General features: G+C 44.0%; 1 protein-coding gene across 3 annotated transcripts in view; it reads left to right on the forward strand.

Annotated features, from left to right (window-relative positions):
• Window positions 1–18,587, forward strand: part of LOC100375430 (structural maintenance of chromosomes protein 6-like) — a 128,138-nt gene that overhangs the window by 25,655 nt on the left and 83,896 nt on the right. For all 3 annotated transcript variants that reach the window (XM_085502548.1, XM_085502557.1, XM_085502563.1), the window contains exons 8-12: window positions 6,602–6,739; window positions 7,034–7,114; window positions 10,620–10,766; window positions 13,560–13,648; window positions 16,161–16,325. In XM_085502548.1, coding sequence (XP_085358674.1) covers window positions 6,602–6,739; window positions 7,034–7,114; window positions 10,620–10,766; window positions 13,560–13,648; window positions 16,161–16,325 — 620 coding nt within the window. The remainder of the gene's footprint in view (window positions 1–6,601; window positions 6,740–7,033; window positions 7,115–10,619; window positions 10,767–13,559; window positions 13,649–16,160; window positions 16,326–18,587) is intronic.

Here is an 18,587-nt window from a genome sequence, read left to right on the forward strand (position 1 = left end):
AGGGGCATCGAAAGGGGAGTCAAGGGGCATCGAAAGGGGGAGGTAAGGGGCATCAAAATGGGAGGTAAGGGGCATCGAAAGGGGAGTCAAGGGGCATCGAAAGGGAGGTAAGGGGCATCGAAAGGGGAGTCAAGGGGCATCGAAAGGGGGAGGTAAGGGGCATCAAATGAGGAGTCAAGGGCATCGAAAGAGGAGTCAAGGGGCATCGAAAGGGGAGGTAAGGGGCATCGAAAGGGCAGCAAAAGGGGCATCGAAAGGGGCATCAAAAGGGGAGGTAAGGGGCATCAAAAGTGGAGTCGAGGGGCATCAAAAGGGGTGGTAAGGGGCATCAAAAGGGGTGGTAAGGGGCATCAAAAGGGGAGGTAAGGGGCATCAAAAGGGGAGATAAGGGGCATCAAAAGGGGAGGTAAGGGGCATCAAAAGGGGAGGTAAGGGGCATCAAAAGGGAAGTCAAGGGGCATCGAAAGGGGAGGTAAGGGGCATCAAAAGGGGAGGTTAGGGGCATCGAAAGGGGAGGTAATTGGCATCGAAAGGGGAGGTAAGGGGCATCGAAAGAGGAGTCAAGGGGCATCGAAAGGGGAGGTAAGGGGCATCAAAAGGGGAGGTAAGGGGCATCAAAAGAGGAGGCAAGGTGCATCAAAAGAGGAGTCAAGGGGCATTGAAAGGGGGAGGTGAGGGTCATCAAAAGGGGAGGTAAGGGGCATCAAAAGGGGGAGGTAAGGGGCATCAAAAGGGGAGGTAAGGGGCATCGAAAGGGGAGTCAAGGGGCATCGAAAGGGGAGGTAAGGGGCATCGAAAGGGGAGGTATGGGGCATCAAAAATGGAGGTATGGGGCATCAAAAATGGAGGTATGGGGCATCAAAAGGGGAGGTATGGGGCATCAAAAGGGAAAGTAAGGGGCATTGAAAGGGGGAGGTAAGGGGCATCAAAAGGGGAGGTAAGGGGCATCAAAAGGGGGAGGTAAGGGGCATCGAAAGGGGAGTCAAGGGGCATCGAAAGGGGAGTCAAGGGGCATCGAAATGGGAGTCAAGGGGCATCGAAAGGGGAGGTAAGGGGCATCAAAAGGGGAGGTAAGGGGCATCAAAAGGGGATGTGAGGGGCATCAAAAGGGGGAGGTAATGGGCATCGAAAGGGGGAGGTAAGGGGCATCGAAAGGGGAGGTAAGGGGCATCGAAAGGGGAGGTAATTGGCATCGAAAGGGGAGGTAAGGGGCATCGAAAGAGGAGTCAAGAGGCATCGAAAGAGGAGTCAAGAGGCATCGAAAGGGGGAGGTAAGGGGCATCGAAAGGGGAGTCAAGGGGCATCGAAAGAGGAGTCAAGGGGCATCGAAAGGGGGAGGTAAGGGGCATCGAAAGGGGAGTCAAGGGGCATCGAAAGGGGGAGGTGTGGGGCATCTAAATGGGAGGTAAGGGGCATCGAAAGGGGAGTCAAGGGGCATCGAAAGGGGAGTCAAGGGGCATCGAAAGGGGGATGTAAGGGGCATCAAAATGGGAGGTAAGGGGCATCGAAAGGGGAGTCAAGGGGCATCGAAAGGGGAGGTAAGGGGCATCGAAAGGGAGGTAAGGGGCATCAAAAGGGGAGGTAAAGGGCATCAAAAGGGGAGGTAAGGGGCATCAAAAGTGGAGTCGAGGGGCATCAAAAGGGGTGGTAAGGGGCATCAAAAGGGGAGTCAAGGGGCATTGAAAAGGGGAGTCAAGGGGCATTGAAAGGGGGAGTCAAGGGGCTTCGAAAGGGGAGGCAAGGGGCATCGAAAGGGGAGTCAAGGGGCATCGAAAGGGGGAGGTAAGGGGCATCGAAAGGGGAGTCAAGGGGCATCGAAAGGGGGAGGTAAGGGGCATCAAAATGGGAGGTAAGGGGCATCGAAAGGGGAGTCAAGGGGCATCGAAAGGGAGGTAAGGGGCATCGAAAGGGGAGTCAAGGGGCATCGAAAGGGGGAGGTAAGGGGCATCAAATGAGGAGTCAAGGGCATCGAAAGAGGAGTCAAGGGGCATCGAAAGGGGAGGTAAGGGGCATCGAAAGGGCATCAAAAGGGGAGGTAAGGGGCATCAAAAGTGGAGTCGAGGGGCATCAAAAGGGGTGGTAAGGGGCATCAAAAGGGGTGGTAAGGGGCATCAAAAGGGGAGGTAAGGGGCATCAAAAGGGGAGATAAGGGGCATCAAAAGGGGAGGTAAGGGGCATCAAAAGGGGAGGTAAGGGGCATCAAAAGGGAAGTCAAGGGGCATCGAAAGGGGAGGTAAGGGGCATCAAAAGGGGAGGTTAGGGGCATCGAAAGGGGAGGTAATTGGCATCGAAAGGGGAGGTAAGGGGCATCGAAAGGGGAGGTAAGGGGCATCGAAAGGGGAGGTAAGGGGCATCAAAAGGGGAGGTAAGGGGCACCGAAAGGGGAGGTAAGGGGCATCAAAAGAGGAGGCAAGGTGCATCAAAAGAGGAGTCAAGGGGCATTGAAAGGGGGAGGTGAGGGTCATCAAAAGGGGAGGTAAGGGGCATCAAAAGGGGGAGGTAAGGGGCATCAAAAGGGGAGGTAAGGGGCATCGAAAGGGGAGTCAAGGGGCATCGAAAGGGGAGTCAAGGGGCATCGAAAGGGGAGGTAAGGGGCATCGAAAGGGGAGGTAAGGGGCATCGAAAGGGGAGGTAATTGGCATCGAAAGGGGAGGTAAGGGGCATCGAAAGAGGAGTCAAGGGGCATCGAAAGAGGAGTCAAGGGGCATCGAAAGAGGAGTCAAGGGGCATCGAAAGGGGGAGGTAAGGGGCATCAAAAGGGGAGGTAAGGGGCATCAAAAGGGGGAGGTAAGGGGCATCAAAAGGGGGAGTCAAGGGGCATCAAAAGGGGAGTCAAGGGGCATCGAAAGGGGAGTCAAGGGGCATCGAAAGGGGAGGTAAGGGGCATCAAAAGGGGAGGTGAGGGGCATCAAAAGGGGAGGTGAGGGGCATCAAAAGGGGAGGTAAGGGGCATCAAAAGGGGGAGGTAAGGGGCATCGAAAGGGGGAGGTAAGGGGCATCGAAAGGGGAGTCAAGGGGCATCGAAAGAGGAGTCAAGGGGCATCGAAAGGGGGAGGTAAGGGGCATCGAAAGGGGAGATAAGGGGCATCAAAAGGGGAGGTAAGGGGCATCAAAAGGGGAGGTAAGGGGCATCAAAAGGGAAGTCAAGGGGCATCGAAAGGGGAGGTAAGGGGCATCAAAAGGGGAGGTTAGGGGCATCGAAAGGGGAGGTAATTGGCATCAAAAGGGGAGGTGAGGGGCATCAAAAGGGGAGGTAAGGGGCATCAAAAGGGGGAGGTAAGGGGCATCGAAAGGGGGAGGTAAGGGGCATCGAAAGGGGAGGTAATTGGCATCGAAAGGGGAGGTAAGGGGCATCGAAAGAGGAGTCAAGGGGCATCGAAAGGGGAGGTAAGGGGCATCAAAAGGGGAGGTAAGGGGCACCGAAAGGGGAGGTAAGGGGCATCAAAAGAGGAGGCAAGGTGCATCAAAAGAGGAGTCAAGGGGCATTGAAAGGGGGAGGTGAGGGTCATCAAAAGGGGAGGTAAGGGGCATCAAAAGGGGGAGGTAAGGGGCATCAAAAGGGGAGGTAAGGGGCATCGAAAGGGGAGTCAAGGGGCATCGAAAGGGGAGGTAAGGGGCATCGAAAGGGGAGGTAAGGGGCATCGAAAGGGGAGGTAATTGGCATCGAAAGGGGAGGTAAGGGGCATCGAAAGAGGAGTCAAGGGGCATCGAAAAAGGAGTCAAGGGGCATCGAAAGAGGAGTCAAGGGGCATCGAAAGGGGGAGGTAAGGGGCATCAAAAGGGGAGGTAAGGGGCATCAAAAGGGGGAGGTAAGGGGCATCGAAAGGGGAGTCAAGGGGCATCGAAAGGGGAGTCAAGGGGCATCGAAATGGGAGTCAAGGGGCATCGAAAGGGGAGGTAAGGGGCATCAAAAGGGGAGGTAAGGGGCATCAAAAGGGGAGGTGAGGGGCATCAAAAGGGGGAGGTAATGGGCATCGAAAGGGGGAGGTAAGGGGCATCGAAAGGGGAGGTAAGGGGCATCGAAAGGGGAGGTAATTGGCATCGAAAGGGGAGGTAAGGGGCATCGAAAGAGGAGTCAAGAGGCATCGAAAGAGGAGTCAAGAGGCATCGAAAGGGGGAGGTAAGGGGCATCGAAAGGGGAGTCAAGGGGCATCGAAAGGGGAGTCAAGGGGCATCGAAAGAGGAGTCAAGGGGCATCGAAAGGGGGAGGTAAGGGGCATCGAAAGGGGAGTCAAGGGGCATCGAAAGGGGGAGGTGTGGGGCATCTAAATGGGAGGTAAGGGGCATCGAAAGCGGAGTCAAGGGGCATCGAAAGGGGAGTCAAGGGGCATCGAAAGGGGGATGTAAGGGGCATCAAAATGGGAGGTAAGGGGCATCGAAAGGGGAGTCAAGGGGCATCGAAAGGGGAGGTAAGGGGCATCGAAAGGGAGGTAAGGGGCATCAAAAGGGGAGGTAAAGGGCATCAAAAGGGGAGGTAAGGGGCATCAAAAGTGGAGTCGAGGGGCATCAAAAGGGGTGGTAAGGGGCATCAAAAGGGGAGTCAAGGGGCATTGAAAAGGGGAGTCAAGGGGCATTGAAAGGGGGAGTCAAGGGGCTTCGAAAGGGGAGGCAAGGGGCATCGAAAGGGGAGTCAAGGGGCATCGAAAGGGGAGGCAAGGGGCATCGAAAGGGGGAGGTAAGGGGCATCGAAAGGGGAGTCAAGGGGCATCGAAAGGGGGAGGTAAGGGGCATCAAAATGGGAGGTAAGGGGCATCGAAAGGGGAGTCAAGGGGCATCGAAAGGGAGGTAAGGGGCATCGAAAGGGGAGTCAAGGGGCATCGAAAGGGGGAGGTAAGGGGCATCAAATGAGGAGTCAAGGGCATCGAAAGAGGAGTCAAGGGGCATCGAAAGGGGAGGTAAGGGGCATCAAAAGGGCATCAAAAGGGGAGGTAAGGGGCATCAAAAGTGGAGTCGAGGGGCATCAAAAGGGGTGGTAAGGGGCATCAAAAGGGGTGGTAAGGGGCATCAAAAGGGGAGGTAAGGGGCATCAAAAGGGGAGATAAGGGGCATCAAAAGGGGAGGTAAGGGGCATCAAAAGGGGAGGTAAGGGGCATCAAAAGGGAAGTCAAGGGGCATCGAAAGGGGAGGTAAGGGGCATCAAAAGGGGAGGTTAGGGGCATCGAAAGGGGAGGTAATTGGCATCGAAAGGGGAGGTAAGGGGCATCGAAAGGGGAGGTAAGGGGCATCGAAAGGGGAGGTAAGGGGCATCAAAAGGGGAGGTAAGGGGCACCGAAAGGGGAGGTAAGGGGCATCAAAAGAGGAGGCAAGGTGCATCAAAAGAGGAGTCAAGGGGCATTGAAAGGGGGAGGTGAGGGTCATCAAAAGGGGAGGTAAGGGGCATCAAAAGGGGGAGGTAAGGGGCATCAAAAGGGGAGGTAAGGGGCATCGAAAGGGGAGTCAAGGGGCATCGAAAGGGGAGGTAAGGGGCATCGAAAGGGGAGGTAAGGGGCATCGAAAGGGGAGGTAATTGGCATCGAAAGGGGAGGTAAGGGGCATCGAAAGAGGAGTCAAGGGGCATCGAAAGAGGAGTCAAGGGGCATCGAAAGAGGAGTCAAGGGGCATCGAAAGGGGGAGGTAAGGGGCATCAAAAGGGGAGGTAAGGGGCATCAAAAGGGGGAGGTAAGGGGCATCAAAAGGGGGAGTCAAGGGGCATCGAAAGGGGAGTCAAGGGGCATCGAAAGGGGAGTCAAGGGGCATCGAAAGGGGAGGTAAGGGGCATCAAAAGGGGAGGTGAGGGGCATCAAAAGGGGAGGTGAGGGGCATCAAAAGGGGAGGTAAGGGGCATCAAAAGAGGAGTCAAGGGGCATCGAAAGGGGGAGGTAAGGGGCATCGAAAGAGGAGTCAAGGGGCATCGAAAGGGGGAGGTAAGGGGCATCGAAAGGGGAGTCAAGGGGCATCGAAAGGGGAGGTAAGGGGCATCAAAAGGGGAGGTGAGGGGCATCAAAAGGGGAGGTGAGGGGCATCGAAAGGGGAGTCAAGGGGCATCGAAAGAGGAGTCAAGGGGCATCAAAAGGGGGAGGTAAGGGGCATCGAAAGGGGAGTCAAGGGGCATCGAAAGGGGGAGGTAAGGGGCATCGAAATGGGAGGTAAGGGGCATCGAAAGGGGAGTCAAGGGGCATCGAAAGGGGAGTCAAGGGGCATCGAAAGGGGGATGTAAGGGGCATCAAAATGGGAGGTAAGGGGCATCAAAAGGGGAGTCAAGGGGCATCGAAAGGGGAGGTAAGGGGCATCAAAAGGGAGGTAAGGGGCATCAAAAGGGGAGGTAAAGGGCATCAAAAGGGGAGGTAAGGGGCATCAAAAGTGGAGTCGAGGGGCATCAAAAGGGGTGGTAAGGGGCATCAAAAGGGGAGTCAAGGGGCATTGAATTATTGAATTATTAAAATCTGACTTATTTTGACCATAGACAAAGTATACTGGATTATTAAAATCTGACTTATTTTGACCATAGACAAAGTATACTGGATTATTAAAATCGATGTACAAATTCTGTATATGGTTACTGCATTGTACAAATTCTGTATTCATGGTTACTGCAATTAATCGTAATATTTTCACTTTACAGGGTCTTCCAGATTTAGAGAAAGAAGTTTTATCGCATGAACAAAAGTTTAAAGATTTAGGAAGTATAGAGACACTTAGAGAAAATAAACGCAAATTACAACAGGCATTTGCATGGGCTCAAATACATGAGATGGAAAAGGTAATTATTTAATATTAAGAGTTTTTTTGTCATCAGTGTGAAGCAGTATGACATTCTCCTATTTGAACCCAAATTTAGAGGCTTTGGCCAAGGATTAGGTCATCTGAACATCTGACAATTTGATGGTTTGGCCAAGGATTTTACAGTTTAGGCTATTATAATTCATCTGAAAATCTTGGATTTTGATGGTTTGGCCAGGTTACTCACTGTTTGCTGTTGTAAACCTTGCCTTTCCTGAATATTTTTGTTAGATATATTAATTAATAATATTACATCGTTTTTTTTCAATATTAGGAATTGGAACCACTTAACAAACAAATAAGAACAGAGGAAGCTAGAATTCCTAAATTTGATCAGAAAGTTAAAGAATCTCAGGTAAATTGCAATCATTCTCTCCAGATGATTTTTAGTCCCCGTTCGGACGCAGTCCGAAAACGGGGACTTATGTTTTGACCTCCGTGTGTCTGTGCGTCCCTGTGTGCGTCTGTGTGTGCGTCCGGACCTGTATCTTAGAAATGCCTGGACCAATCACAATCAAACTTCACACATACATCATACATGATATTATACATATGCACGTCAATTTGTTTCACGATCTGATTCAAGATGGCCGAATGGCGGCCATTTTTGTGCTAACAAATCCTAAAAATCAAGCATTTCTCGGCTGTTTACAGATGGATTTTGTTCAAACTTGGTATATACATTAGACATTATAGGACCTTGATGCAAATAATTTTGTTTTTCAGATAAGATTCAAAATGGCCGACTGGCGGCCATTTTGTTTTAATAAATGTGGTTCTCGTGCCATATCTCTGACTTGCTTTCACCGACTATGTTCAAATTTTAAATATTCATTATACATCATGTCATAGATAGACAGATATATAGGTTTGACGATCCTATTCAAAATGGCCAAATGGTGGCCATTTTTGTCCTAAAAATCATCAAATATCAAGCATTTCTGGCATGTATGGATGGATTTCGTTCAAACTTGGTACATATAATAGACATTACAGGTTCCTGATGCACATCATTTATTTTTCAGATCGGATTCAAAATGGCTGTCTGGTGGCCATTTTGTTTTAATGAATGGGCTTGGAGATCCATATCTCCGACTTGTTTTGACTGATTATATTTGAATTTTAAATATTCATTATACATCATGTCATAGATAAACATATATTGGTTTGACGATCCTATTCAAAATGGCCGAATGGTGGTCATTTCTGTGCTAAAAAATCATCAAATATCAAGCATTTCTGGCATTTATGGATGGATTTCGTTCAAACTTGGTACATACATTAGACATAACGGGTTCCTGATGCACGTCATTTTATTTTTCAGATTGGATTCAAAATGGCTGACTGGCGGCCATTTTGTTTTAATGATTGAGCTTCTAGAGCCAAATCTCTTAAATGCTTGACTGATTATATTCAAATTTTATATATTCATTATACATCATGTTATATATATACATGTATTCAAAATGGCTGATTTTGAATGCTGTTCCAGAGCAATATCTCTCAATATGGACAAGTACTTGTTTGACGATCAGATACAAATGTCAATCATTTTAATATTAAAAAATCATATTCCTGACATGGTTATATTCCAGCTATATTACTATAAACAAAACTATATATCTTAAATTTGATAACTAACGGGGACTGTGCCATGCATAGCTTGTTTTCTGTATAATGACAATACATCAAGGAGTAGTAGGATGTCAACAACTATACATAAGTTTCTGTTTCATGCATACCAGTATATAGTTGCCTTTCATGTTTGTTATACTGTTCTCAACAGTATTTGTTAATATACAATGGAGTAACTTGGCAGTGATGGGTTGGACCAGTCCATATTCTGGACTGGTGATTAACAGACTTGTTTATTTCTGTAGTGGTACCACCAGCCAATCATCGTAGTTTTACGTTAAACTATCGATCTGTACATCACTGAACCAAACGAATGTGTTGACAAAGGTGTTTGCCTGCTTGCGTTTGCTGGGTGGTTCGTCTTTAAGACTCTTGCACATTAAATATTGTGTCAACATTTCAATGGAAATATCATTTTCCCGGTTCTAAAGCAATTGGTGTCCTCCAAAAACCATCTGGCAATTTGTGCAGTTACTTGCCTGTATATCTAGACGTCTGTCTGTATTTCTGTGCGACTGTTTCACCATTATCTTAAAAAGTGATTAGATTAGAATTTAAATTAAACTGATGCTTTGGAATAAATGCAAACCGAAGATGTATAATCAAATGTATTTACTTTGTTAATTCCTGTTTGGACACCATTCAAAAACAGGGACGGTTAATTTAGGGTCAAAGACTAGGGTCAAACATCATGTTGGTGTGATGATAATATATATTGGGTTATAGGTGCATGTTATTTTTTTTTTAGCTCCGCTGTCTACTTTTGTCAAGCGGAGCTCATCATATCACCTGACTCAAGGTGGTGGCGGCGGTGTCAAGTCAAGACTTTAGTACTTCTCGGTCTTTGAATTTGAGGCCAGTTGGGGGTAGTTCTGGCATTGGTAAAAAGACATGCTACACACAAAGTTTCTGTCGAAGGCAAAGCTCAATCTGAGAATGTGGACGATTTATTTTTAATAAAGAAATCATACTACATGTATAAATTAAACCCATATGTGTATATGTGCTTTTTTATCCATTTCTAATGCATGAACTTACCAAATAAGTCACCACCCTGATCATATACTGTACTTCCCAGAGCATAAGCCTCTCCTCTCTGTTTTTAGACATTTAACAAGTTGAGGGCATCCCCGAGTATAGGTCCATTGTGCTTTTACCGGGCATCAACGACATTTATTAAAATATGCATGTAAAAAGTGTATTTCATTGCATAATAATCGTGAGTGGTACGGTAGTTTGGTTCCTGCTTTTACAAGAAAACTCGCATTAATTTCAGGCCAGCGAAGGTGAGGAACATGGTTCGCACATTTTCTATTCTGTTATTTACACAGGATGAGCCCTGATGTTGCAATATTGAAGTAATCCATACTCCTTTTGAGTAGTACTTTTAGAAACGCCAAAAATGTGATTGTCAAGTCGTGAAACCTGGAAACCTGGCGAATCAACAGCTTTAGGGAAAAAAATCACTGTTTTCACTTCCGCATTGTGTTGAAAAAATTACTTCTTCAATAATCGGAAAACTTCGTCTGTATGACACAGCATTTAGATTGGTTAACGAAAGACGTGACCTGTTAGGTCAAAGGAAGTTGTTCAGGTCAAGTCATGATGCAAAACACTATGGCGGAAATTGCTTTGTATCGAGAGTTTCTGTACAATGAAGATAATGATAAAGATCTTGCCTTTGACTGTTTTCCCACAGACCTTATCCATTTTTGCATCGTAAATTCAGACGGTATGTAAATCGTATTGTAATAAAATGTGTGTATGTTTCTTCATTGTAAAAAGTGTCATAGAAATCAAAAAGACGTAATATTTCTCCGAGACCGGCGCTGTGAACGAAAAATGTAATTTGGATAATTGGAAAGATGGTTACAATTTTACACACCTCCCCAAAAAAATTTTTCTTTTCTGAGGGGGTCCTTGAGTATAAGCCTACCCTATAATTTTCTCGATTTTACGTGTTCAGGCTCCTGGGCTTACCGTATACTCGGGGAATTACAGTATTAATATGTGGGGTCAAGGGGTCATATATAATTATGTGCTTGATATTGCTTGCTTTCAACACACTCACACATGCATACTAACAAAGTTAAGTTGGATTTATATTAATGAGACTGGACTGGATGTATCATGTTAGAATTGTGTAGTGTCCTAGTATGCTATGCTAGAAAGGCCTGTGCAGCCAGAAATTGATTTATACACAATGTTATTGTTTGTTTTTACAGGAAAAAGCTGATCGATGTTCCAGTAGATGGAAAGCCATTCAAGATGAGCTTAATGCACTCAGTGAGTCAGTAAAGGAAATTCAACCTGAACACAAAGAAGCAACAAATGAACTACAAGAACAAAAGAAAAAATTGAAAACTGTTCAGGTGAGACAATTAATAAATATAGATAATTTTATACCTCTGACACCAAAGAATACACAGAAACGCTGTGCAGTGCATGATAAAAACAGTCTTGTCACTGAATGCAAACAGAATACACAGAAACGCTATGCAGTGCATGATAAAAACAGTCTTGTCACTGAATGCAAACAGAATACACAGAAACGCTATGCAGTGCATGATAAAAACAGTCTTGTCACTGAATGCAAACATTTGTGCAGCGCAAAACATTGTTTGTTTCCATTTCAGGCTTTTATCTTATTAAATTATTACTACAAGCAGGGGGAAATGTTAATTAATATTAATAATATGCAGTGAGGCATAACAGGAATTCATTGACCTCTGCCACATGTCAGCCAATATGATCACCATGCTATCTTTGTGCATACTTTGTGGTATTCTCTTATAATAACCTCTCTATCCAGGTTTTCAAGGACAAAGCTATCTGCTGATGATGGCTAATACTGACATTTTCAATCAAGTGAATGATACTGTGCATCCGAACCTAAATCTTAGACATGTCTGGACCGATTACATTCAAACTTCATACATACGTCATACATAATATTATACATATGCACATCAATTTATTTCTTGATCTGATTCAAGATGGCTGAAATGCGGCTATTTTTGTACTGAAAAATCATCAAAATCAAGCATTTCTTGGCTGTTTACAGATGGATTTTGTTCAAACCTGATACATACATTAGACATTATTAGACCTTGATGCACGTCATTTTATTTTTCAGATAAGATTCAAAATGGCTGACTGGCGGCCATTTTGTTTTAATGAATGTGGTTCTAGACCCATATCTCTGACTTGCTTTGACTGATTATGTTCAAATTTTAAATATTTATTGATCATCTTGTCATAGATATACAGATATATTGGTTTGACGATCCTATTCAAAATGGCTGAAAGGTGGCCATTTTTGTGCTAAAAAATCATCAAATATCAAGCATTTCTGGCATTTCTGGATGGATTTTGTTCAAATATATAACATACATTAGACATTACGGGTTCCTGATGCATGTCATTTTATTTTTCAGATCGGATTCAAAATGGTTGACTGGCGGCCATTTTGTTTTAATGATTGGGCTTCTACAGCCATATCTCTGACATTCTTTGACTAATTATGTTCAAATTTCATATATTCATTATACATCATAGATATATACATGTATTCAAAATGGCTGATTTTGTTACCTTGCCCGTACCATCAAAGATGGAAGGGAAAGGTGTATTAAGGAAAAGATTTCTGTCCGGCGTCATCGTCGTCCTCGTTAATAATTGTTATTGTGTGCACAATAACTTTATTAATTCTATTTCAAACTTATTCATCAGTACAAAGTTTGAACAACATATGTCCTGTATGAAAATATCATGCAAAAATTGAGAAAATCTGATAAAATATTTTGACTTTCCACTTGATTGATCACTGGTGATACGCATCAGAGGTCACTGATCTCAGTGGAAATATGCATTGTTGTATGTGTTCAATGAAGCAAATCATTTATCTTGTAATAATATCCTTGGTAATGTATCTCCCAAATCCCATGGGAATATGGAAACCTACCAATAAAATCTTTACAGAAAACAAGATGTCAGAAAATCAATATAAGCACTCCTATGAATTGGGTGCTAAACTTTTGATCAAGATTTGAAGCCAATAGAAAATCTGTTTAGTTCAAAGAAACAATACATAAAAAAATACATAAAAAGCAAAACGTTGCATCCACAATTGTATTTAAAATATATGTATTCTGTATTTGACAAACAGTTCATTCGACAAATGAAAATTCACAGGAATTTGTTTCAGCTATTAGAACAGAATGATATAGCTTTATAAGACTAATTTAAATCCCATTTCAAAAACAAAGATTGCAGTGTTTGAAGATGTAGATTCTCAGGAGGCAACAGTACTGTTGACTTTCTCTCCACTGGACACCAACTAACGATTTAAGTTGATTTGCATACAAAGCAGAGCTTGCAACATGATAGTTATTCCTAGAGGGTGTTTTTTTATACTTTTACAAAAAATATAGTAGTCACACAATGAATATAATAAGGCTGTTCATATTTGACACAGTGAATCATTAGTTTTTGACATACACCTGTACAAAATACTTTGGCAAAAGCCAGCTAAGATTTTCTGTTATCTTGCATGTTTTATGAATCTATTCACGTCTATGTGCAGCACTTTTTTTTTTTGCGATGAGGCATTAGTTTTTAAACTAAAAAATCTGAATTACTTTGAATAAAGCTGGACATTATGTCCCTTAAAATAATTAAACAAATTAGGTACCAATGTTTTTGTAAGATATTTACATCTATTGAGGACATTTTGTAGACTGATTCCCCACTGTTTGTTCAAAATTCAAAATTAATTATGACAATGCATGTTTATATTGAAACAAACTATGATAAAGGGAATAATATATAACAAATTGCAAGGTCACCAGAGTTCAACTATGTTTTTAATTAATTAATGCTGCTCCAGAGCAATGTCTCTCAATATGGATAAGTACTTGTTTGAAGACCAGATACAAATGTCAATCATTTTAATGTTAAATAATCATAATAATCATAAACCTGACATGTTTATATTCCAACTACATGACTATAAACAAAACTATATATCTTAAATTCGCTAACTAATGAGGACTGTGCCATACATGACTTGTTTTATATGTATTTGAATGTTTGGAACAAATCTGTGCTAAGTGATTGCACTTTCAAGAATTTTTAGTAATAACGAAAATGTTCCTTTTTTTCAGAATGATGTCAGAAAAATACACAACCAACTGAAAAACATTGAAAAAGACAAACAACAATTGGAAGAGAGAATCAATGAAATGAGAAATACGTAAGCTTATTTTTACCATCTTACACATTGATTCATATTATTATTTCAAGGTTGTTATAATTTTGCATATATTATATTTTACTGTTTCACACCAAAGTCAAAGCAAGTATTCACTCTAGTTCAACTAACACTGTCATGAGTGCATGGCTTCCAATACCAATGCAATATTAAACACGTCAATATAGTGGTTCAACCAAGCTAAAAAGGCTACCTTCTCATAATTTGTTTTGAGGGCACCTGAATGCTGCCGGAAATGTACAACATACTGACTGGTTTTAGCATTCACCTTGGCATGTTGATCACTACTGACTGGTTTTAGCATTCACCTTGGCATGTTGATCACTACTGATTGGCATTAGCATTCACCTTGGCAAGTTGATCACTACTGACTGGTTTTAGCATTCACCTTGGCATGTTGATCACTACTGACTTGTTGTAACATTCACCTTGGCAAGTTGATCACTACTGACTTGTTGTAACATTCACCTTGGCAAGTTGATCACTACTGACTGGTTTTAACATTCACCTTGGCATGTTGATCACTACTGACTTGTTGTAACATTCACCTTGGCATGTTGATCACTACTGATTGGTATTAGCATTCACCTCGGCATGTTGATCACTACTGACTGGTTTTAACATTCACCTTGGCATGTTGATCACTACTGACTTGTTGTAACATTCACCTTGGCAAGTTGATCACTACTGACAGGTTTAAGCATTCACCTTGGCATGTTGATCACTACTGACTGGTTTTAGCATTCACCTTGGCAAGTTGATCACTACTGACTGGTTTTAGCATTCACCTTGGCAAGTTGGTCACTACTGACTGGTTTTAGCATTCACCTTGGCAAGTTGATCACTACTGACTGGTTTTAGCATTCACCTTGGCAAGTTGATCACTACTGACTGGTTTTAGCATTCACCATAGCAAGTTGATCACTACTGATTGGTTTTAGCATTCACCTTGGCAAGTTGATCACTACTGATTGGTTTTAGCATTCACCTTGGCAAGTTGATCACTACTGACTGGTTTTAGCATTCACCTTGGCATGTTGATCACTACTGACTGGCTTTAGCATTCACCTTGGCATGTTGATCACTACTGATTGGCATTAGCATTCACCTTGGCAAGTTGATCACTACTGACTGGCTTTAGCATTCACCTTAGCAAGTTGATTACTACTGACTGGCTTTAACATTCACCTTAGCATGTTGATCACTGCTGACTGGCTTTAGCATTCACCTTGGCATGTTGATCACTGCTGACTGGCATTAGCATTCACCTTGGCAAGTTGATCACCACTGACTGGTTTTAGCATTCACCTTGGCATGTTGATCACTACTGACTTGTTGTAACATTCACCTTGGCAAGTTGATCACTACTGACTTGTTGTAACATTCACCTTGGCAAGTTGATCACTACTGACTGGTTTTAGCATTCACCTTGGCAAGTTGATCACTACTGACTGGTTTTAGCATTCACCATAGCAAGTTGATCACTACTGATTGGTTTTAGCATTCACCTTGGCAAGTTGATCACTACTGATTGGTTTTAGCATTCACCTTGGCAAGTTGATCACTACTGACTGGTTTTAGCATTCACCTTGGCAAGTTGATCACTACTGACTGGTTTTAGCATTCACCTTGGCAAGTTGATCACTACTGACTGGTTTTAGCATTCACCATAGCAAATTGATCACTACTGATTGGTTTTAGCATTCACCTTGGCAAGTTGATCACTACTGATTGGTTTTAGCATTCACCTTGGCAAGTTGATCACTACTGACTGGTTTTAGCATTCACCTTGGCATGTTGATCACTACTGACTGGCTTTAGCATTCACCTTGGCATGTTGATCACTACTGATTGGCATTAGCATTCACCTTGGCAAGTTGATCACTACTGACTGGCTTTAGCATTCACCTTGGCAAGTTGATCACTAGTGACTGGCTTTAGCATTCACCTTGGCATGTTGATCACTGCTGACTGGCATTAGCATTCACCTTGGCAAGTTGATCACTACTGACTGGCTTTAGCATTCACCTTGGCAAGTTGATTACTACTGACTGGCTTTAACATTCACCTTAGCATGTTGATCACTACTGACTGGCTTTAGCATTCACCTTGGCAAGTTGATTACTACTGACTGGCTTTAGCATTCACCTTGGCATGTTGATCACTACTGACTGGCTTTAGCATTCACCTTGGCAAGTTGATCACTACTGACTGGCTTTAACATTCACCTTAGCATGTTGATCACTACTGACTGGCTTTAGCATTCACCTTGGCATGTTGATCACTACTGACTGGCATTAGCATTCACCTTGGCATGTTGATCTCTACTGACTGGCTTTAGCATTCACCTTGGCAAGTTGATTACTACTGACTGGCTTTAACATTCACCTTAGCATGTTGATCACTACTGACTGGCTTTAACATTCACCTTAGCAAGTTGATCACTACTGACTGGTTTTAGCATTCACTTTATATTCTTATTGTTTTTTAACAGTGCTCAACAAGACTATGAAGCAGAACGACAAGAAAGAGAGAAACAGATAATGTTGTTGGTAGAACAGTTGGACAAGTTGATGGCACAACAAGCAACAAATGACCACCAGTTAGACCAATTTAATAAGGCTATCAATCATGCAAAAGAGCAATCTTATTCTGTCAAGTAAGCGCATTACACATATCTTTGATATTCATTAAATATAATGCTGTTAACATTATAAGATGCAACTGTTAGGAGATGGAGGTTGGCATTATAATCTCTGAAACAAAACAACTCCATGGAAACATCGGGTTGGCATAATACACAAAACTCTTCTGTGATATACATGAAACAACACTATTGTGGCATCATTGGGTTGACATAAAAATCAATGAAACAACACTACTCTGGCACCATTGGTTGGACAACAATACTACTGTGGCACCATTGGTTGGTCAACAACACTACTGTGGCACCATTGGGTTGACAACAACACTACTGTGGCACCATTGGGTTGACAACAACACTACTGTGGCACCTATGGGTTGACAACAACACTACTGTGGCACCATTGGGTTGACAACACTACTGTGGCACCATTGGGTTGACAACAACACTACTGTGGCACCATTGGGTTGACATAATCAATGAAACAACACTACTGTGGCAACATTGGTTGGTCAACAACACTACTGTGGCACCATTGGGTTGACAACAACACTACTGTGGCACCATTGGGTTGACAACAACACTACTGTGGCACCATTGGGTTGACATAATCAATGAAACAACACTACTGTGGCACCATTGGTTGGACAACACTACTGTGGCACCATTGGTTGGACAACAACACTACTGTGGCACCATTGGGTTGACAACAACACTGTGGCACCATTGGGTTGACAACAACACTACTGTGGCACCATTGGGTTGACAACAACACTACTGTGGCACCATTGGGTTGACAACAACACTACTGTGGCACCATTGGGTTGACAACAACACTACTGTGGCACCATTGGGTTGACAACAACACTACTGTGGCACCATTGGGTTGACCACAACACTACTGTGGCACCATTGGGTTGACAACAACACTACTGTGGCACCATTGGGTTGACAACAACACTACTGTGGCACCATTGGGTTGACAACAACACTACTGTGGCACCATTGGGTTGACAACAACACTACTGTGGCACCATTGGGTTGACATTATCAATGAAACAACACTACTGTGGCAACATTGGTTGGTCAACAACACTACTGTGGCACCATTGGGTTGACAACAACACTACTGTGGCACCATTGGGTTGACAACAACACTACTGTGGCACCATTGGGTTGACATAATCAATGAAACAACACTACTGTGGCACCATTGGTTGGACAACACTACTGTGGCACCATTGGTTGGACAACAACACTACTGTGGCACCATTGGGTTGACAACAACACTACTGTGGCACCATTGGGTTGACAACAACACTACTGTGGCACCATTGGGTTGACAACAACACTACTGTGGCACCATTGGGTTGACAACAACACTACTGTGGCACCATTGGGTTGACAACAACACTACTGTGGCACCATTGGGTTGACAACAACACTACTGTGGCACCATTGGGTTGACAACAGCACCACTGTGGCACCATTGGATTGACAACGACACTACTGTGGCACCATTGGGTTGACAACAACACTACTGTGGCACCATTGGATTGACAACACTACTGTGGCACCATTGGGTTGACAACAATACTACTGTGGCACCATTGGGTTGACATAATCAATGAAACAACACTACTGTGGCAACATTGGTTGGTCAACAACACTACTGTGGCACCATTGGGTTGACAACAACACTACTGTGGCACCATTGGGTTGACAACAACACTACTGTGGCACCATTGGGTTGACATAATCAATGAAACAACACTACTGTGGCACCATTGGTTGGACAACACTACTGTGGCACCATTGGTTGGACAACAACACTACTGTGGCACCATTGGGTTGACAACAACACTGTGGCACCATTGGGTTGACAACAACACTACTGTGGCACCATTGGGTTGACAACAACACTACTGTGGCACCATTGGGTTGACAACAACACTACTGTGGCACCATTGGGTTGACAACAACACTACTGTGGCACCATTGGGTTGACAACAACACTACTGTGGCACCATTGGGTTGACCACAACACTACTGTGGCACCATTGGGTTGACAACAACACTACTGTGGCACCATTGGGTTGACAACAACACTACTGTGGCACCATTGGGTTGACAACAACACTACTGTGGCACCATTGGGTTGACAACAACACTACTGTGGCACCATTGGGTTGACATTATCAATGAAACAACACTACTGTGGCAACATTGGTTGGTCAACAACACTACTGTGGCACCATTGGGTTGACAACAACACTA

This window comes from Saccoglossus kowalevskii, chromosome 1, assembly GCF_978046115.1.
Source record: "Saccoglossus kowalevskii chromosome 1, keSacKowa6.1, whole genome shotgun sequence".
Lineage (NCBI taxonomy): Eukaryota > Metazoa > Hemichordata > Enteropneusta > Harrimaniidae > Saccoglossus > Saccoglossus kowalevskii.